The 23695-nt window shown below is 36.8% G+C and overlaps 1 protein-coding gene across 5 annotated transcripts in view; it reads right to left on the minus strand.

The window, feature by feature from the left end:
- ZCCHC7 (zinc finger CCHC-type containing 7) overlaps positions 1-23695 on the minus strand; it is a 139213-nt gene that overhangs the window by 37398 nt on the left and 78120 nt on the right. For all 5 annotated transcript variants that reach the window (XR_009556836.1, XR_009556837.1, XR_009556835.1 and 2 more), the window contains exons 5-6: positions 16442-16612; positions 9958-9993 (exon numbers count right to left, since the gene is read on the minus strand). Coding sequence is in view for 1 of the 5 variants with exons in the window: in XM_035140333.2 (XP_034996224.2) it covers positions 9958-9993; positions 16442-16612 (207 nt within the window). In the remaining 4 variants the exon portion in view is untranslated. The remainder of the gene's footprint in view (positions 1-9957; positions 9994-16441; positions 16613-23695) is intronic.

Raw genomic sequence — 23695 nt, forward strand, 5'->3', positions numbered from 1 at the left:
TTACTGCTCCCCCCCCCCCCCCCCGGTAATTGCTATGTTCTTCAAAAGAGGTCTGGGCTGCACATGGACATTATCATAACAGGCTGAGAGGTAGGTTAGAGATGGAGACATAGTGACTAGCCCAAGGCCATCAAGGGATTCATGATTGAGCAATGATATGAATCAAGGTTTTCAAAGTCCAATGTGTATTTCACTACATGCAACTGTCAGGACATGAATTTCAAGTAAAGACAAAATATATGAATGAGTAATGGATTCTGTGGGTAGTCTACATTTTCACTCTAACCCTAAGACTCTAACATTTTCACTCTAAGGGGAATGAAAATGTAAGCTGTCCATGGGATTATATCCCAAAGTCTAGCTTCTAGAAGGGTCACCATGTTGCTCTCCTCCATTTTATAATACAGTCGTACCTCTGGTTAAGAACTTAATTCATTCCGGAGGTCCGTTCTTAACCTGAAACTGTTCTTAACCTGAGGTACCACTTTAGCTAATGGGGCCTCGTGCCGCCGTCGTGCGATTACTGTTCTCATCCTGAAGCAAAGTTCTTAACCTGAGGTACTATTTCTGGGTTAGCGGAGTTTGTAACCTGAAGCATTTGTAACCTGAAGCGTTTGTAACCTGAGGTTCCACAGCGCTCTTCGTAAGTCGAATTCTTCGGTTGTTGAAGCGTCCATTTTGCGCATGCGTGTAGCGCGATTTTGCGCTTCTGCGCAGATGCAGAACGCCCGTGCGGCGAAAAGACTTCCGGGTTTGCCGACTTCGTAAGTCGAAACCTTCGTAAGTCAAGGCATTCAGATGTTGAGGTACCACTGTATAGGACTGAAAGTGAAAGGAATACATATCGAAATCAGATTTTTATTTACAAGAGAATCTGTTTTCCTTTTACTGTGGTACTTCGGGTTACAGATGCTTCAGGTTACAGACTCCGCTAACCCAGAAATAGTACCTCGGGTTAAGAATTTTGCTTCAGGGTGAGAACAGAAATTGTGCTCTGGCGACACGGCGGCAGCAGAAGACCCCATTAGCTAAAGTGGTACCTCAGGTTAAGAACAGTTTCAGGTTAAGAACGGACCTTCAGAATGAATTAAGTTCTTAACCCGAGGTATCACTGTATTTCGTATCTTTAAAGTGCCACAGAACTCACATTCAATGATAAAGCACAGCTAATATTAGCATGCCCAATATGAACCCAGTAACCCTGGTGTCCAAAAGAGTATTATATTCTTCTGTTTTGTATGTGCTGCATTAACTGATACTCTGACAACAAAAATTCTAATTTGTACTGTCATTGAAGGAAATTACAGTGGTTCAAGAATTTGGAAATGGGGTGCCATGCCTATTCTATTCTAGAAGTATATTTTTGAGGCCCTTCCTAAGTACCGGGGGGCGCTTATAAAAGATGTTGCAAACAAGCAAGGCTGATGGTTCCTCTATTTGTTACATTCTGAAAATGATCTTTTGCTCCATGTAGGCAGGTTTCTTCTGCCTGGGCACAGTGTAGGGTGTTTTCTGTAGTTGTGCCCAAAGTTTGGAAGGTTATCCCAGTAATATTCAAGAGGCAACTGCACCACTGTCCTCCACACATCAGTATTTGTTCAATAAAATATTTTGAATTAACAATGTTTGGCTGGTAATGTAACTGTTAGCTAGATATTTTATATCTTTTAATGGTTCTGTTTTTATATGCTGATGTATTGAGTCTGGTGTATTTGTTAATATTATTTTATTTTTTATTGTGCTAAGCCACTTTAGGTGTCATTGGTGCCAATTGATGAGGTATAGAAATATCTTAATTAAATATTGGCCTTTAGGCCCTTTGGAAGCTGGAGACGAAACAAATATAAACAAGGCTCATATCACAAGTGGTTTTATATACCTCACTAAAGCCACAATTCTAACGTAAACTTTAAAGTATAAATACAACCCGTTTAAAATACAAAGCCTGTACAATATGTACCAGTAGTAAAATTTGTTCAGTGATGTTTTGTACACAAATCAAAGAGCAAATATTTACAGAAATGGAAGCATAAAACACGCATAATTTCACACCTCTTTTACTTTAGTGAAAATACTGCACACTTGAAGAAAATATCTTAAATTTGATTAAGCCCCACCTTTCAGCACAAAAATGAGCTAAATAAACACTCGGTCAGGGCTTTCAAAGGCAAAGAAAGGGCAGCCACATCCTCTTAAAAGGCTGTGGTTACAACCTTATTTCCCCAAATTGCATAAGCAAGTCACTCCATAAGAAAAACAGTGACATTGGAAGGATTTATAGAATCCTTTATTGAGCCAAACCGATTCTGCAATCAACACCCCCTTTTTTGACTTGCAAGGTGTGTGGGTAAGCAACCTAGCATGGGAGCAAGTACGCTCAATAAAAGTCAATGGAAGGAATGCTTCAGATCTATGCAAGCTTTTGACCAATCTTCCTCTAAAAAATTCTCATTTAAACTGTGTAAAAGAAAATACTAAGCAGAATGCAAATCTGTAATTAACTGCACAAAATTCATTCTGCATGCCTTATACAGCAAGTTACAAATGTGGATTCAAGGCAAGCTTGTCCCACTAATTTCTATTACTCTTAACTCTGAAAATATCTGAAAAAATAACTCTGAAAGTCATAAGCCCAGAGAAAGCTACATTTTTTCCTGGCAGTAAGCCTCAATAAACTCCATGATACATACTTTTGAATAGGTATGTATAGGATTGTACTGTTAGACACTCACGTGGTCAGTATTTCAGAACTGATGCCTACATGGTTTAGGAATTATTTTAAAATATTAAAAAAGTTAGTTATGTTTGTTGAACCAAACAGCCCACAGAGTTTAAAATTGGAGATGTTGAGGAGGAGTTGTAGAAAATTTAACTGTTGCCTGTACAGAATGTAACAAGTTATTTCTAGAGCAATTCTTCTATGAATAATACAAAATATTCATTTGATTAATAGCAGCTGATACAGAAGTTTCTGAAAGGTTCTTCTTTTCTCAAGCAAGAAACTTAGGTATTGAGTATTCTCATTTCCAATAGTGTAGCAACAATAATCAATCCTGCAATTTCAGACCAACATCATCCAATTTCAATTTTATATCCTATATTCTTCTACAAGTTAATGCAATTTAGAACTTTTATGCAACATTTATAAACATTTTTCTTCATTAATTGTATTTTGGGTTTGGCACAAAGAGAAATGTTTCAGTGGGCTATAGCATGCCTAACTCTGTGATGGATTTCGGTCAGAATGCACATTTGTGTGTCATTGCTACAATATCTGCACTGCACTGCTTTCAGTGGGATGTAAACTCAAAATGCCTGCCCCCGTCCACATTATTTCAATACAAGTCACATGTAAATATCTTTTAAAAGTATGATGGCTTGGGTGAATATTTCTAACTAGAGAGACTCTACATAGCACAATTAAAAATAAAGTGCAAGGGCGTGTTGCAGCAACTAGGACATTAACATTCTTTAAAACTGAATTTTTATCTATGAGCTTTTATAGGTAAGGATGTATACAACAGACGCATGATGCAGAAGCTGTGGTCCAATATGCCAAGCTTCAGAAACAAAAGCTAACATTCAGACATAAACATATCATCTGCATTGAGAACCCCCTTTCACATAGCCTGCCTCTTACTAGTAAATATCAAAAATATGTAAGCTAGCATATGCTAGGTAATGCTTTTGTCACAGCATTTTGTAATACCCTGACCTTAAAAATATTTAGAAACATCAACAATTTTTTAACAACGCAACACTATATTATACACATATTCTGTGTATCATTTTAAAAAATAGGGTTGGGAGAGATAACCAACCAACCAACCAACTCATGCTCAGAGGAGAAGCACTGAAATCAATGAACAAGTATGACTCCCATTGGATATAATCCTCCACATTTGCACTTACATCACACTCATATTTCAAACCATATATATTGAAATCACTATGTAGTTAGAGAATATTTGAATCACAGAGGATACAATCCAACACATAGAACCATAGAATTGTAGAGCTGGAAGGGACCCTGAGAGTCATCTAGTCTGGCCCCCAGTAATTATTTAAATGGAAGTCATCCATTTCAGTGAGAATTAAGTATTGTTAAACTGCTCCAGAAAAAGCACCTTATAAGAAAAGTAACATCTTGCATTTCAGCAGGTTGGAAGCATGAACATCCCATATGGACCAAGTCTACCTATGTATGTTAGCTGAGAACTTCCACTGAATTTACTTCCAAGTATATATGCGCAGGATTGCAGACTTAATGCTTCTTTTGATAAGATTGCATATAGTTACTGCTGCTGTCTGTCATATGATAATAAAAAGTAATATATTTGATGTTTTGATATTTACTGGAAAAAAGAGTGGTTATGGATAAGAGGAGATTCTTAGTGCAGTGTTGCTTCATTTGTGCATGTTCACTATTTACACATGTGTGACAAGTTTTTCTAACAAAAACTAATAAAAAGCACCCTGGAACAAATCAAGACAAAATAAATTCAACTTAGTTTACTTATCATATGTTGAATTAATTTCTTTCTTGATTTCTCGATTTAACTGAAAAGCCACCGACATGTATACATTTTACGAATTAAACGGAAACTAGTAAAATGTAAGTATTGCCTTCCAGGAAATAAACAGCAAAATCATTTTAAAATGTCAACTAATGCAGCTTTTGTTATCTATAACTATCTATCACAACTGGATAAAGAGGTAGAATTTATTGTGAAACCAGGTTTTATTTTTAGCATAAATTATCTTTTTATCTGACAATTTTTTCTACCCCGAACTACAAATGACTCTTTCTTCACAAATTCACATACAAAGTGAGGATAACTAAAGTTTCAAATGAATTTTAATTAGTCAGAAAGACACATTTGGGCATGGGAAGCTTAGAATAAATATGATAAAGTCTCCAAATTATACATAGTATTATGACAAACATTCTTTAAAATAGATTATATGAATTGTAAATACTACAATTGGAAAGCTCTGAGATCTTATGAAGGCTATAATCTTACGCACATTTACTTCCAAGCACATCCAACCTAATTCTACAGGACTTACTCCTTAGTAAACATGACTAGGATTGGGCAACAGTATGGCAAAAGACTGTGCACGTTTTCAAAATATTGGGAAGAAATTAGATAAAAGCCATACAACTATTTTAAAGATTCTTTTAAATAAAGCAAACGAAGGAAACCCCAGGCTGTCCTTCTGTAAACATCACAATTAGCAGGCTTATAGGTTCAAGTGTCGTAGTTCAGACTAGGATAGGCATTGGTGCGATTATGAGGAACCAATCTCTGAGTAATTCAGCCAAAAAGCTAAATCATTGCTCTTCTGTAGAATGGGCCTTGTGGACGATAAAGTTTCTGACAATTTCTTTAAATCGAGGGAAATACACACACACACACACACACACACACACACACACACACAAAAGTTGTGCTTAATTTCAGTAGCTGCTTTGTGCAGCTCAGATTTAAAAGTAAGCATGCTTAGATTTTTATTTCAAAGAAAGGTAGGAGACCAAGCGGAATGTTAATGATCATATACAAAGAAATACAAGCACAAAATTTAAGCACCAAAGAGGTATTGTGTTTCATGTCTTTTCATACGAAAACAGCAATTCCTGGTTCACCTTTTTTAATGTAAGTGGATTAAAAGTAAGGTTAACAAACTGTCAAAAAGTGTGTTAAATGATAGTGTTTGGTGGTTAAAGTCTGATGGCTGTAAAACTCTGTTGGTGGCCATCTTGGGGTGAGGGGCTTTGATATAAATGAGAAAAGGCAGGCGATGGGGGAGGGGGGCTCACTGCATGCACAGAGCAAGGCAATGGGAGAGACTGTGATGCGAAGAAGAAGAAGAAGAAGAAGAAGAAGAAGAAGAAGAAGAAGAAGAAGAAGAAGAAGAAGAAGAAGAAGAAGAAGAAACCCAGCTCCACAGCAAAGAAATATATAGTGTGTGTGTGTATGTGTACACATATACATACTGTATACATATATATATACATATACATACAATCGCATTATACCCTGTTTCTCATATTTTAAGACATACCCATAAAATAAGCCATAGCAGGATTTTTAAGCATTCAAGGAATATAAGCCATACCCCGAAAATAAGACATAGTGATAGGCGCAGCAGCAATGCCGGCCGCGGCAGGAGGAGGAGGAAAAAAATAAGACATCCCTTGAAAATAAGTCATAGTGTGTTTTTTTGAGGAAAAAATGAATATAAGACGTGTCTTATAATATGAGAAACACGGTACACAATATGAAACACATTTTTCCAATTGCAATGTCCATAGTGATATATAGCACACTACAGGCTTAATAGATTTTAGGCCAGCACATATATACTTGTGCATGCACATTATTCTTAAGTATGATTTGCTACACAGTTATAACAGTTACACAGTTTCATTTTATGCCAGACATACTGTACCCGATATACATGAAGCCTCAAGTAAGTATATGTCGGCCCTGGTTTGTTCCAATGAAGACACCGTATATGTTTTGTTCAATTGTTTTCTACCCCATGCAGTATTATCCTGCATTTTTCACAGGCCATATACCAATTACATTGCAAGGAATCCATGTACATTATACATATTCCCAGATTTTTTTAACTTTATGGAGACAATATTAGCGAGCGGTTAATCTGCCCCATACATACACATACTTTTATCAATACAGATAGAGAGAGTCAAATAAAAGAAGCTGTTCTCTGGGTGGAAAACAGAAAATCAGAAAGCAAGTTATTTATTGATTGTTAATTGCAATGAATGATTTATTACTAGAAAGATATTACATTACAGTGCAAATAGCCCTACCATATTCTGAAAGATATGTTAAACATTATAGTTGGGATCCAAATCTTTTAATCTCCATCCTTCAGACAACAGCCTCCCATGCCCCCCCAAAAGCTGCCCAAAATCATCCAGAGCAGCATCCTATGAAGAGTTGCTACTGGAAGGAAAAATCTACCACCTCCAGTTTCCTCCCCGCCACTGACCCAGATCACTTTGGATCCCAGCTAGCTTTTAAAAAAAGCAAAAACATGCACCCATTACTAACAGTTATCATATACATTATTAGTTGGCATTGGGTACATTTCAGAAAACGTAATGGGGGCATTATTTCTCACCACCACCACCAATGTTAAAGCTTCATGGGGCCATCTTCTACATGCAAAATTGCAATTCTCTCACTCTTTCCAAGTCAATATATTTGGAGTCATGAAGGCTGGACAACAGAAGGAGCTTCAGGTTAGGTCTTATATTCCCAAGGAAAATGTGGCAAGGATACATTTGCAACTCAAAATGTAAAATATTAATATGAAGCTTTAACGGGGCATAATTCATGAACCTAGTACAGATAAAACAAGGAATTAGTTGTATACCAAACTATACACTTCAACTTCAGTTAAAGTGACTCTGAATTTGTGAACTCTTTGGTGCAGTATGTCAGCCACTCTAGGCTTAAGAGCATTTAAAACAACACCTTGATTTTCAAAAGAATAAAACAGCCACCTGCAAAAATTTACTTTCCAAGGAAAAGCTTTTTTAAAAAATGGAAAGAGAAATGACTATTTAATATGATTAGTTCCGTAGTACTTTTAATGCATAAACAGCTATGTTATAATTTTTTAAAGGAAATGAATTTGCCAACTTAAAGAAACCATTGCATGCAAAGCAACCAGTACACTTAGACTGCTATTACGAGAAAGCCCAACACTACTGAGATATTTAACAAGACATTTGTAGTAAACTAATTAAAACATTCCTTTAAATCTCTCACTCCCTTGTATAATCTCCTGCAATTTCTTCTTTCTGGTAGCACATTTGGATACAGAAAAGGTATGCATGACATTATGACACCAGCTTTTTCAAAGAGCTTTGCACAAGCGAAACCTAAGGACAACCCATAACCATCGGTTACACTATTTACACATCATTATCTGCACTAAAGATAGATGTGAGTGCAATAGTTTCAATGAGTCGATAGATGGCACCCCAATCTCTCAGTAAATTGGCAAAACGAATAAAATCACCAAGAGCCTCAGCAGTGACAAATATTGTTCTGTTGATCTGAACAAGTATTCACAATGATTAATTAGGGACACTTTGCTTATGCATGAAAAATTAACCACACATTTTATATAACCCTTTGACAAACATGCATAATAAGTGGGATTAAAAGATTACCTACATGGTATATATTTGTATGATATTCAAAATTTGTTCTGTTTCTGGAGATTCGATGTATACTTCACTTTCTGGTTTATTAAGAGACGTTAACAACTAGGCTCAACCAAACTTGTGAAAAGTGTGGAATAAACTGTTTAGTATTAGTATATGTATGTATCTAAACACAAATACAAATGACTACTGTACTTACTTGTCCATCTTTTTTGAGTAGCTACTACATTAAGCATTTCATTACTTTAGCTTTGTTACACTGTATACTACTGCTATCATATGGTTACTTGTGCTTTGTTTTTGTTATGTTCTCATATGATTTCTTTTACAGCAATATTGAAATAGAAACTTTAAAAAAAATGAAGACAGACTTTTTTAAAAAACAACAACAACCAGTTAGTTAACCATGAGATGAATTTTCTGTTGTAGCAATGAAGTATCATCAACATTGGATGTTCTGTAAATAATTTTTATCCCCAAATAAAATGTTCTGTAAAGGATTGCCCCAATTTAGGGGAATCTTGTACATAGTGCAGACATTACAAGGAAGTACAGGCATTAAGAAAGAAGTTACAAAATTTGTCTAAAATAATTGAATGGTTATAATTATTGCAAACTAGTTACTATGAATTTTTAAGTAAGAAAAATATTATTTCCTGTTGCCTTGATGAAAATCCCTTTTGAGAAACAGAATAGTACCCAGAAGTGGAACTAAAGAAAAAATATTTCGAAACATTGAAGTAATTTCTCCATGTTAAAAGCTCAATTTGAGTAAAGATACTTAATAAAAATTTCCTGAAACATAGTGAGTGAATGACTTCCACCATATAATGGTGTTTGAAGTTCACTGATAACTCAAAGAATATGTGTAAATAAAAAAAAGGAAACCTCAAATATTTACTTATTTTAAAAAGTATTTTAAACTGAGTAAACTGTTTCTAAGGAGAAACTGGGAAAGATTTATCATCCTAAAATGTCAAAAGAAACATACTGGAAAGCACATGTACCAACAGTATATATTTAAATGAAATAACCTAAGAAGGTAGATGTTTGCAAGCTTGAGGCTGTTGACCACTTAATGATCTGCTGAAAACAAGAGTAACCAACTTGAATCTCAGTATTTATATGGACTATGAAGTCAAATATAAACTTGCATAAAGTTTTGGAACACAAAACATTTAATCTTGTCGTAAATCAAGTGGACAGTCTGCATTTCCCTAGTTTCTGTCTGGGTTTAACAAGCTCAGTAGGAAGACTAAAGATGATTTGTTGTGCTTTGTAAGTAAAGGCTCCTAAACAAGGTTCAACTGATACGACTTATGACAGTTTCCCATTCTATCTATGTTGTAAAAATGTTGTAAAAATCATTTTCCTTGGACAATGTACAAACAGATGCTGGTACTTGGGAATGATCATGATCCTTGTAAACAGTACTGTTCTGTGCTTCCATGAGATATTATTATACTATTATGTACTACTGATGAAGTTATAGGTAGCAAAGTGACACAATGCCAACAGGAATGATTTCTGTTATATAAACAGTTTTCAAAGAAAACTGTTATATAAACTGTTTTCAAAGAAAGTTGGGGGAAGAAGCATAGTATATTCTTGAATTCTTCAGTGCAAAACCTCTTCAGATATTTATTATCTTCCTTCACAAGATTCTTGTCTATATTTTATGGTCAGCAGTTCACTGAAGAGTACATAGGCTGGGGGTAGAAGAAAATAAAAAAGGTGTTTCTACTTACTGTTAGGTGATACTGCCTCCATATTTCTGGGCAAGCCTGAAAAATAAAAATATTGATCAGCTGGGAGCATGAAACAAGGTGCTTTACAGCCTGTTGGTTTTGGCATAACACAGTATCCACTGGTGTCGGTCACAGGAAAATAAGAAGCTTAACTGAAAGGGTCTGCATTTCAGCTTCGAAAACCTGGCTAGACAGTTTAATTGAATTTTACACTGGTTTAACACACTCCCTGCCATTGTAAGAAAGCCAGTAACAGTTTTCTTTTTCCCTTTCTTTTGCTCAAGTTTAGAAGTTTTGAAGACAAGTTTGTAATGGTCCTAAAATGTAAATATATGCCAAACAGTGCTGTAACAGGGGTTTATCACTATTTAAGACTGGTACTATTATTTGGAAGTTACTTTATAATTTCATACAATAATTCAGAATTCTAAAACTATTTTTCTATGTTTGCATATACCTATAAACAAATCAGAATGTAATCCCTGCCTGTTAATCCTCAGCAATGCAAAATGACAAAATAAGGAACATAACAAAATGCTTTACTGCTTGTATTTTCACAAGAACTTTCATTGCCTTATTAGTTCTCTACTCATAAACCACAGTATTACACTGTGGTAATGAAATAACAAAGGTACCTATTAATAGCCTTTTTAAGCACTGTTCAACTAGAAGAAAGTATTTGTTTTTGTCTTAGTATACCTTTGTCTCAGTATACCTTAGTGACAGAAAGAGGTAAAGTGTTTAAATAGAAGCATAAGTTTTGTAATTTACATCATAAAGTACTATTAACTTAGCAATCACCAGTCTTTAATTTTCTTTATTATTAGAGCCTGTCATGAAAATAATATGCCAGCTTTCTCATTAGATTCATAAAATTTTCAAATTAGAAGTGAACAAAAATTTGCACTAGTTATTCTAGTTCCCAGAAATCTCACAGTCTGTATTTTAAGTAATCTTTGTTTTTCAGACTTCACATGTTGTAAGAGAAACTAGAGGTAACATTGAATGCAATTTTTGGCAAATTAATTACATATAATGTGCCCCTTTGGGATGCAGGACATATTATAACAACATTCCACATCATACCCTAAAATTGTCTCCTCATTTTACTAAAACTCCCATTAACTGACTAGTTAAGCGACGGTTCTCATTTTATTCTATGAAAAATACTGCCAGCTGCAAACACCAATGAAGTTCTTTATGCAACATTTCTGATGGCTTACCGCAGGGATAAAGTTTGTGTAGATTCTTACCACCACAGTATTACCAGAATATTGTGGCTGTAAAATTGTAGTCAGTAAGAACTGTCATGCAAGAATGAAATTTTGCTACTATATAATCTTTACCTATAGAGCTTACTAAAAATATTATTTGGCTCCAGAATAATAACTGTGTCACTCTGAACATCAACTATTATAGAATTTATTTGTTTTAATGAGGTATTCATGAAGACAGGACCAAATTTCACTCAAAACTGTGTGCTCATTTTTAGTCTGTGGGCAAAAATATATATAAATAAAATTTTTCCTGGTATGTATTATTTAAAATCAAATGGTGACTCAATGTTAAAACAAAACTACAATTGCAATTACATTCAGTGGTATCAACTTCCATGCAAGCATGTTTAGGATTGATGTTTGGGGATATTAGAAGTTCTTGAAAAAGGAAAGGACCCATTAAATATTGAGATGGCTGACTGATGCACAAAGTTTACAGCTAGTTTATATCTTTTCATTATCAATGAATGACAAAAAGCCTAATTAACAATTGCTACAGAATACTGGTTGCTCAAATGAAGCAGAATGGCTTGATATGGAAGAGAGCATCACTAAATTCAACAACAATTGAGCTTGTGATTTCTCTTATTTATAAGTATTTAACCACGAATTGCCTTCATTTAGAAAAAGAAAGAAAGAAAACCTCTGGTGGAATACAGCTACATTAGAAGAATATTGCATTTATTTCCTGGACCAGCAGTCAGACCATTCTAACATTTAGATGTACGAACATGAAATGCCAATTCTCCAAAGAGGCCACTCCACTTTTTACAACAAATTCACTTTTAAATCTTTTTAGTATGGCCAGCATAGCTTTATTCTTAACTTGTGCAAAATTGATGTGTGTCCCCTTTACCCCGCATACACTTATCCTATCAGTAACTAGGAGTGATGAGTATTCATAAAAAAATAAAACACAAATCAACCCACTTTGCCACACCAGATGAATCAAGAGTTTATATTGTTCCATTTGACCCATATTGAATTTTATCATGTGCTAATTATTGTTTTACGAGAACAACGGCTTAGTGCATCTGTTGTTTAATTCCCACTTCCCTATTCTCAAATGTGAACATCAAAGAAAATAAAACACTCAATCTTAAACAGCCCCTGACAGCAGACCAAGACTCAAGTGCTCAATAGACAAGGCCCTTGCCACCAGTTCTCATATTTCCACAACAATGAACAAACACAAAAACAGCACTAAGCGGCCTTTCCTCCTTTTCAGCTCCCCTTGGCCAGTTGTCTGCCTTGTAGTAGAGAGAACCCTTGAACACAACCCTGCTGGGAACACAACACAGGAGAAAGGATTAGCCTTACTAACATGCTAGCATTTGCAAAAGTGAAGGGGGGAAAAAACAACCCTCAACCAAGACTGTATTTGGTATATGAATAACCAAAATGTGTGAGCTGACAAGAGACCAGGACAGGCCTATGGCTCCCCGGGAGAAAATGTAGCTGTGATGAGTGACAGGGCTTTCAGGAAATATGTTCACAATCACAGACAGTGAAGGCCATGACCTAGATCGTTTAAGAGCTTGTCTTGTCAAATTATCAAAAGCTTCTTCCTCTCTGAATAAAGAGTGACATAAGTGAGTGTCAGAAAGCTGCAGGCTGACAAGCCAAGCATACAATAACAGAATGCACGTCACATACTTGCCGAACACCGCCACTGCTAGCGGCAAATCTTAATGAGAGTGCGGCTGGCCCAAGAGACTTGGGTCCCTGCTGGCACAACTACTCATCTCACAAAAATCCTTCAGCTCCAAGTCAGTTATGGCCTGACACGATGACTACAATTACTAAACACAACTTTTTAACAGAATTCTCTGGTGCTTTGTCAAAGCTGCTGCTAGGAGCTGCCCCATTGCAAGCCACTGCAGCAAACAAAAGATTTAATGGCACAAGTCATATTAATTAACTGTATGACAGTTAACAGAAAAGGATCTGATTAAACCTATCGATAAAAACATTTAGTGACTCTTTTATCAACAGCTCGCCCCACATGACCCTTCCTCAACTAACGTCCACTGAAAGAACCAGAAATTATAAAATATCCTTAGCAGTACTTAATTACCATACCATGCTATGAGCGCCCATATATGGAGGGACGCCTTGGGCATAATGAAACAGGCACCTGTTTCTCTTCCTCCCTCGTGGTGTTGTATGGGCACAACACACCAGGTCGTTATTGGAAATGGCATGTCCCCCTCATGTTACCACCCAACATTCTTCCCTCCACTCAAGTCAAGGAAGACGTTCATTCTTATATTTTGGACACACAGATCATCTTCAGGGTAAGCTTTATGAAACTATTTGGGAAAAGTGTGTCTAAAGCATTATTTAGAAACAGGTGTGAGGAAGAAATGAAAGGGCTTAGCCTATAATCTTCTAGAGAATTTCTGAAGCTAAGAGGGTTCAGACTTGTTTGATGCTTGGATGATAGTCCACTAGAAAGCCCATGTGTACTACTCTGAACTTTCGAAGAAAAGAGCAGAAGTAGTATTTCATATTTAAGGGCAGGAGGGTTAAAAGGAGTTCTAAATTTTCACAACAGAATTCTCAGTTCCTCCACATCAAATTCACTCTGCTAGCATTTGTGTTTTGGACTACAACAACCACATTCCTCCAAATCCATTACAACACACAGGAGCAGATGACAAAATAGTGATCAGAACAATTATCATGGGAATACACTGTGCTGAAAAGAAGAAAATAACAGAATGTCCACATTCTGGAGGGGAAAAACTAAATACACTGGATTAGATCCAAAGAACAAAGAGCAGAAGGAGAAAATGTATTGGTGCTGTGGCAGTAGAGAACCACATCAGACACTAGGAGACAGAGACAATAAGGAAGATGTAGGCTGTGGCAACTTAACCCTAGTGGACTGTTAAAAGGTGTGAATGAAGGGCTTGTGCCACTCTGCACAAGAGCCTAAACACATGGAAAAACTTATCTGTATTTAGGGTCACGTCTTCCCATTCAGTATCCTTCCATTAGGTTAGAACTACTGCGAGTAGAAGGGGCATTCTAATGCCTGAAGGGTACTTTTGGTTCCAAGCCATTGAATGAAAACAGTGTAATATTCAAAATGTACACTAAAACTAAACCCCAATAATATTAAATTACTACTTTTTATAAATGGTATCAATTTGAGGTTATTGATACCTCTATTCTAGTCTGGGAGGTGTTTCCAAAAAGTGCCAGATCAAAAGAGCCTGCTTGAGTCAGTGGTCCATTCTGTTCTCCTAGCGGCCAACCAGCTGCCTATGGGAAGCCCCCAAACAGGATCTGAGCACAACATTCTCCCCACTTGCAATTCCCAGCAACTGGCATTCAGAGGCATATTGCTTTCAACCATATGAGCCAACTCCTAGGGGCTGGGGTCCCTTCACCCCCCCCACCCAATAAAATATTTGAGGGGGCCAGGCCCCCAAAGTTAATGAGCACTGCCATGCAAATGGGGTGTGTGAACCGCGTCTTGTAATTATGTGGGGTGAGGCTTACCTCGGTCCCCCCAATATTTTATTCAAGTTGGCAGCCCTGCCTCCAGCATAGGAGGTAGAAATGAATGACAAAACTCCAAATACTTTAGTTATTTCAGTGCTGAAATAAATGGGACCTACTCCCAAATAAATATGGCAAGGAAGAGACATTGCACTATCCTAGAAAGCATGCACTTGCCAGAAAATTGTGTGTGTGTTAGTCTCCACACAGAGGATTTTTTGGGCTCTTCAGAAATGGAAATTCTGACCTAGACAATTTTAGATTCTTCCTCAGCATGTGAGCCTGATGTAGATTCCAATGTCCCAAGTGATGGACACCTCTATGCAAACACCATGCAGAAGTTTAAGATCATAACAGGGCAGGTGTCAAGAATGACAACCAACATTTTCAGATTTGCATGAATTTTGCCTGTATAGTTTAAAAGCTATGTTGCGCTCAGGTCTTGCTTGCGAACTTCCTGCAGATCCCTGGTTGGCTACTGTGAGAATAGAATGCTGGACAAGACCGTTGATCCAACAGGCTATTCTTTTGTTAAATAATTGCACAATAAACAGAAACTGCTTACAAAAATCATCTTGGAGCAATCAGAACTTCCCATATTTGTGGAAAAAAACAAGAGGCATCACACTTCCTACAACCAGACCTCCCACATTCTTGGGTATATCTAGCATATTTTAGACTACTCCTGCAGACGTCATCTCCATAGCATTGCTATTAATATACTAAGTAGGTTCTGGTGCAGATAACTTAGCTGAGAAAGCTAAAAGATTGGGTTCACACACAATATCGGCTCAGTTGTCCCCAGGACAATTTCTCCCCATTTGACTTAATTGTAGTTAAGAATACTTCAGCACTAAAATAAATGAACCTTGGTTATAAAATTTATATACAGGCTGTGCACAATCATGCACATATGTTAGTTCCGACATTCCATCACACTCTAGTGTGACTAAGTAACAGAACACAAGACAGAGAAGACAGGAGACTTTCTTTTTAATTGATTGGAACAAAAGGCTCAGGGAGCACTCCTCTGGTCCCCTTGCAATTCTGTTCTCAGTCTCACTATACTTAACTAGAACTCAAGCTAGTTAGGTACATGCAAGATCTTGTCATAATTAGACTTCATGCCTGTATCCATGGTGACCAAGTCCCCACTCCCAAGCCTGTACAACTAATTCAAAAATGGCAATTCTATCTTTAAAGTAATTTTAAAGATCTATATAATGATTTCAAAATGTATTGACATTCCAATGAACGTCAGCAATTTTCTTGAATTTTATGCCATTTATTTTTCAAACAAAACAAACAAGGAAAAACATCATTTCACATCCTGAAAAGTCAGGTACTGTTAAGGAAGTACCGTACAAAATTTGCTCAATGTTTCAAAGAAATGCTCAAATGCAATTAACACAGAAAGAATATAAGAGAAGAATACAGAACTTACCTGGCAACGCTGCCAGATTTCATTTTTACATTCTATTTTTATTACTTTATCATCAATCCAAACATTACAAAGATACAGAAAATATTAATTTTACATAGAAATCTGTGTGTGCACAGAAATACTGCCTACTAGACACAGTTCTATAAGTGGGAATTTAGGTGGTTGCCCCAACAAATTGTGACAAGCACAAGTGGTTCTGAAGAAAGAAACAGAGAAAGATATATGGGGTAGCTTTGGTTAACTGTGTACTCACGTCTGCATAATGGCCTCTCATATCACAGCGGTTACAATGTTTTTTCCAGTACGTTCTCTCAAGGCACTCTCTCGAGTAGTGTCCAGGCAAACAACAATTTAAACAAAATCGTGCAGGACAGTTGTTTTGTAGGTGACCTCTTTCAGAACACAGACAACAAGGTGGAATTTTCTGTGGGAGAAATACAAAGACAGAAAATTCAAATGTCTGAAACATCTGTAGAATTTAAATTAAGTGAAATGCACAAGGAAAGTATGGCAAAATCACACTGAAAGCTAGAACGAACCATTATCACTTTGCTTAAGGCTTCCTTCCTACATGATTTATTTAAATTTATATGACATCCTGTGCTAGGTGCCTGTGGTAGCTAACAGTAATATATAAACACAATATAGAAGGAAACAATCATTAAAAGCCATAAATAAAACCAAAAGCAGATAAACAACAAATAAATTTAAAATAGCAATAAATGAGAAATTATCAACCAAAACCCAAATTGTCTTAGTAGGCCAATATATCTATATCTATCCATCTCTGTGTGAATACTTTTGTCTGTCAATGGAAGCTCAATTCCCTGTGAATCAAGGTGCTGCCACCGAGAAGGCCCTTTCTCATATCCCTGCCAAACACACCCCGGAAGCTGGTGGAACATAGAAAACTGGTTTCTCTCGAACACATTAAGATTCAGACAGGCTCGACTTCCGGTTTCCTCGCGCCTCCTACGGACACGCTTTGCCGGAGCTCTGAAGAAGCTCCGTGAAGAAAGCGGCTGCCTGAAGGGGTTTTAGGGGGTAACGCAGAGGCTAAGCGACCCCGTGAATCCTGGGGTGACCAGGACGAAATTTGAGCCTGCAGCGCCGGTGGAAGAGAGACCTCCGAAGCCTACATCTCCGACGAGGTGAGACGACGGGGGGAACTCGCGGCACAAGGCTGAGAGCGACCCAAGGCGAGCAAGCCTTAAAACCCGAGGGGGCGAGGCGGGGGAACATCCACTAATACAACCCCAAAGCACCACTAGAAAAGTCATCAGAACTACCGAAAGAGAGGGGAACCGGGGGGAAAAAACGGACGCTGAGCGCGGTAGCGACCAGCCTACTAAGGATAAAGAACTTTTTCCCCACTAAAAGAAACGGACGCCAGTGATTAACTCAAGGGGAAAAGAAGGGAAAATACAAGGGAAGCCCTTTCAATGTTACAAAACTGCCAACACGGGATTTCTTACGAGGCAAACGTTAGCTAAAAAAGGGAGAAAAGAACAAGAGAGACTGCGCTGTGTTTACAATAAAGACAGAGACTCTGTTGAAAGGAGAGCTGAGCGGTTAAGAGAGCCAGCTTCAAGGAGTAAAAAGCAACGCTAATCAAGAGATTTAAACTTTAAACTCCAATACAAAGTTAAAATAAATAGCAAATACCTTGGGACATTATTAATGAGTGAAGGCAAGAAAATGGAGTAGCGTTCGCTGGGACTGGGCTGGGCCAATTAAAGAACAGGAAGAAGAACACAAGGGACTGTGTGGTGGTGGAGAGAAAGACTGACGTCAGGGGGGGAAACAGCGACACCAAGAGGAGAGAAATCCAAAGACAAGAAATAACAGACTGAGTGGGAAATTAAGGTCAAAAGACTGAAGGAAGACTAAAGCCAGCGAATTGACCTTGTTTAAAGGGAGAGACCTGTTGCTCTATACTGAGAACTTGGAATAACACTACTATCCTATTAAATATCAGGAATACTTGCTCATTTGGGACAAGAAGAACGTGGGGGGGAATATTAGTATTATTGAGGGGATAGCAACAATTAATAGTAAATATTCAATATTTGGCTTAGAAATTTGGAAAGGGGGGATATATTAAAGTTAGCTAAAAGGAATTGGAAGAGTTGTATAAAAGGTTAAAACTTGCACATGTGGAAATCTGCAAATCGGAAAAAAGGGGCATTTTAAAATCAGCTAAAAGAGGAATTTATAGATCTGCCAAATCGGCTAAAAGGGGAATTCATAAAATTGTATAAAAAGATGAGACTCTTTAAATAATCAGCTGTATATTTGATTGTATAATCTATTGAGAAAAGAAGGGAGGTGGACCAAGATAGATATTGTAAATTAAGAAAGGGTCACCTGGAGGAATTCGATATTTTTGTTAACTTTTGAAGGCAAAAAAAGTGAAGGGGCTGAATCGAGAACAGTGATTTGTGAATTGAGAACAGTGACCTGTGCAAGTGGGAATTGAGAACAGTGATTTGTGAATTGTGGGTCAGTCGGAACGCAACTCATCTATTATGACCCATAACAAAAAACAAAATTTGGGATTACATAATAACCAGACAAGAAGAAATTCAGGACAGGATCAAGAAATGGATTTGAGAGATCTGATTCTGAGCTTGAGGGGGGATATAGGAGAAATGAGGAAAGAATTTTCAGAAATGAAAAGTGATCTGAATGAGAAAGTGAAAAGCCTGGAGGAAAAATTTGATAAAATGGGGACTAAAACAGAAGATAATGCCAAATCAATTTTAGAATTAGAGTCCCAAATGAAGGAAGTAATAGAAGAAAATAAAGAAATGAAAAAAGAGGTAGAGGATCTAAAAATTAAGGTACAGCAACTAGAGGAAGCGTCCAAGAAATCAACTAAAGATTATAGAGAGCACAAAAAAGATAGCGAAAAACTAAGAAAGGACAATGAGGAGTTCAAAATTAAGCAAGAGGCAACATGGGATGCATTGTCAATCTTGCAGATGCAGAGCAAAGAGAGGATTCTCAGATTGAGAGGAATACCAGAAAAACAGGGAGAGGACATAGAAAAATTAATAATACCACCACTGGCAAGCTGGATAGGAATAAGTGAAGAGGAACTGGTAAACAATACAGAGAGCATATTCAGGGTCAACTCTAAGAAGGCAAAAGCTAATAAGTGGCCTGGAGATTGTTTAATCACAGTAACATCAAACAAAATTAAAAATGTTATGCTCAGAAATAGAAGGAGGAACCCACTGAAAATAGATGGAGAGGAAATAATAATATTAAAGGAAATCCCACCACGCATACTTAAAAAGAGGGAAAAATACCACTCCCTGGCAAAGGCCCTGACTGCAAAAGGAATATACTATAAATGGGAAATTCCGGAAGGAATTACCTTTACCTTCAAAGGGATAAGAAAAAGAGTGGAAACAGTAGAAGATGCAGAAAGATTCCTGAGAACATATAAAAATGATTTTGTGGGCGACAGACAAATAGTAGAAAGGGAGCCCAGCCCTAAAACTTCAAGAAAGAAACTCACAGAGCAGGAGAGAAGTGAAGAAAGTGATTAGAGGCAAGAAGCGAAGAAAGAACTCAGAACAAAGAAATTGAAGAGCCAAAGAAAGAAACCCAGTAGTTCATGTTTTAATTTTGGTTAAATAAAGATGATTTTAAAAATACTGACGTGGAATGTGAACGGCTTAAATGACAAAAAGAAACGGAATAAAATAGAACATATACTTTGTAAACAAAAAAACGACATCGTGTGTCTGCAGGAAACACACGTAAATAAAGAACACAAAAGAGTGTTGATTAATGCCAAATTAGGAGACGAATTCATTGCAGCAGACCAAACAAAAAAAAGAGGAGTGGTGATGTATGTAAAACCAACATTGGATCCCAAATTAATATACTCAGATGCAAATGGAAGAATAGTGATAGTTAAAATAACACATCAGGGGGAGGAGATAGTAATAATGGGATTGTACGCACCAAATGAGAAAAAAACAGCCTTTTATAAAAAAATAGAAGCAAAACTGATGGAATATATAGGAAAAAAATTGATAGTTCTGGGAGATTTCAACGGGGTGGTAAACCCGCAAATAGACAGATCAGGGAAAACAAAAAGTCAGGGGAAGATACCAGTAGTTTTCACGAACTTAGTAGATAATCTGGATCTAATAGACTGTTGGAGATATAAACATAGAGAGGAGAGGGACTACACCTTCTTCTCAGACGCAAAAAAAACAGCCAGTAGAATTGATGCTATTTGGATAACTAAAGATTTGATAACAAGAATTGAAGAAGCATCGATACTCCCTAAAACAATCTCTGATCATAATCCAGTTATGTTAAAATTGAAACCAAAATGGGTCTCTGGAATGAGGAGATGGAAATTAGATGAATCACTGCTAAATAATGGAAAAATAGTAGAGGAAGCAAAAAAAGAATTAGAAAGATATCTGGAAATAAACAGAGAGGGGTATGACAACATAAACATGATTTGGGACGCGGGAAAGGCAGTCATGCGGGGCTTTTTCATCAAACAAAGTATAGAGGAAAGGAAGGAAAAAAATAGAGAGAAGGAAAGGATTTTGGAGGAAATTAGGAAAAAAGAAAAGGAGATATTAAAGAAACCGAATCCAGAAAGTATTAGGAAAGAAATAACGCTCCTACAAAAAGAATATGAGAGGAAAATAGAACAGGAAATTGAAAAAAAGATAAGATGGTTTAGACAAAATAAATTTGAATTTGCAAATAAGCCCGGAAAATACCTTGCGTGGCAGCTGAAAAAGAGAGAATTGGGAAAACAAATAAATAGAATAAGAGTGGGAGAGAAAACAATAGATGACCCCTTCTTAATAACTAAAAAGTTCATGAAATTCTACGAAAACCTATACAAACCGGAGGTAGGAAAAGAAGAACAGATAGGGAAATATCTACAACAACATAAAATACCTGACATAAGAGAGGAGAAATTACAAAAATTAAATAACCCAATATCGGAAACTGAAATAATGAGAGCAATACAGAAATTAAAAACAGGCAAATCACCGGGTCCCGATGGTCTACCATCGGAATATTACAAAAAACTGGCAGAAATATTGACAACGCCGCTCAAGGAGATTATGAATAAAATTTTAGAAAGTGGCACAATGCCTGACTCTTGGTCAGAGGCGTATATTACTCTTATCCCCAAGCAAGGAGGAGATTTGGAACAGATGTCAAACTTCAGACCAATCTCGCTCCTAAACTGCGATTACAAAATTTTCGCAAACATACTTGCCAATAGATTAAAGGAAGCCTTACAGGAGGTCATACACCCAGATCAAGCAGGGTTCCTTCCAGGAAGATCAATAACAGACAACACAAGAAACATCGTGGACATAATAGAATTTCTGGAAGTTAACAACGAAAGAGAAGCAGCATTGTTACTCCTGGATGCAGAAAAGGCATTCGATAATGTCTCGTGGCAGTACATAAAGAAACAACTAGAAATAATGAACATTGGGGAAAAGTTTAGAAAGGGAATAGGAGCCATATATAGCAAACAATCAGCGAGATTACTGGTTAATGGTAATGTGACAGAGAAAATTAAAATAGGTAAAGGAACAAGGCAGGGCTGTCCAGTATCACCCTTACTCTTTATTCTAGCGCTAGAGCCCCTTCTACAGGAAATTAGAAGTAAAGAAACTATATTAGGAATAAAAGTCGGGGAAAGGGTGTATAAGTTAAAAGCATTTGCCGACGACCTGATCGTAACAACTCAGGACCCCCAACAGAGTATACCAGCGGTGATGGAAACAGTTGTAAATTTTGGGAAACTAATGGGAATGAAAATAAATCTTCAAAAAACAAAAATGATAACCAAAAACTTAAGACAGGAAGAGAAAAAGAAACTACAGGAAAAAACAGGACTAGAAATAACAAATAAAGGAAAATATCTAGGAATTTGGATATCAAATAATAATTTAAATCTACATGAAAACAACTATAACCGAACATGGAAGGATATAAAAAGAAATATGGAAATGTGGAACAAACTGCACCTATCACTATGGGGGAGAATATCGGCAGTTAAGATGAACATCTTGCCAAAGATGATGTTCTTATTTCAAGCCATCCCAATATTAGGAGGATCTAAATGCTTTAAAGAGTGGAAAAGGGAGATAGCAAGATTTGTGTGGAATGGCAAGAAGCCTAGAATAAAGCACCAACTTCTGATTGACAAGAAAACAAGAGGAGGATTTGCCTTGCCTGATCTAGAACTCTATCACGCAGCAGCAGGATTAATCTGGTTGGGAGAATGGATTAAATTAGAAAGAACGGATATTTTAGATCTTGAAGGCCACGACACGAGGTTCGGATGGCACTCCTATTTAATATATGGGAAAATCAAAGCACACAGGGGGTTTTTAAATCATATAGTAAGGAAATCTTTGTTTAATATTTGGACCAAATACAAAGGAATATTAGAACCAAAAATTCCACTCTGGACATCACCGCTAGAAGCAGTAGCGGTGAAAAGAAGAAATATGAGAAATGATTGGCTAACATATAGAGATGTATTAGAAATCAAAGAAGGAAAATTAGTGTTGAAAGAACATGAGGAAATCAAAAAACATCTAACGGATTGGTTTCAATACTTTCAATTAAATCAAAAATTTAAAACAGATATAAAGGAAGGATTGGCAACTGAAACGTCAAAATTTGAAACAAATTTAATCAGGATTAAAAAGAAGAATATTTCCTTGATATATGATTACCTCCTGGAGTGGGAAACAAAGGAGGAGCAGACTAAAGCTGTGATGATTAAGTGGGCCCAGGACATCGGCCACAACATACAAATGGATCAATGGGAGAAAATGTGGGCTGATAATATGAAATTCACAGCATGCTATAGTCTGCAGGAGAATAATATGAAAGTATTCTATAGGTGGCACTATACCCCCAAAAAACTTGCAAAAATGTATGGAGGACCAAGTCCCCAATGCTGGCGTTGTAAAAAAGAAATTGGAACATATTACCACATGTGGTGGACCTGCCAGGAAATTAAAAGATATTGGAATAATATATACGAAGAAATCAAAAAACTATTTAAACAGTCAATAAAAAAAAGGCCGGAACTATTCTTATTAAACATACTACCACCAGAAACTCCAAAAGAAACAAAATCCTTACTGCTGTATGCAATGACTGCGGCCAGGGTATTAGTGGCAAGAAAGTGGAAGAGTGAGACCTTACCCACTATATTGGAGTGGCAAACACTTATGCTAGAATATGTACAACTGGCTAAACTCACTGACTCAGTAAGAGAATCATCAACACAAAAAGTATCCAAAGAGTGGAAGGTCTACAAAAAATACTTAAAAATGTATTATCCTAATAATTCCATATTGGCAGATATAGATTAACGTTTGTAATATAAAAATGAGATTAAGGGAAAATTGAGAAGAAAGGAAGAAAGTTATAACGAAGACCCGTAGAAAACAAAGAATTTGGAAGTGTAATATTGGAAGGA

Source organism: Zootoca vivipara, chromosome 16 (assembly GCF_963506605.1).
Source record: "Zootoca vivipara chromosome 16, rZooViv1.1, whole genome shotgun sequence".
NCBI lineage: Eukaryota > Metazoa > Chordata > Lepidosauria > Squamata > Lacertidae > Zootoca > Zootoca vivipara.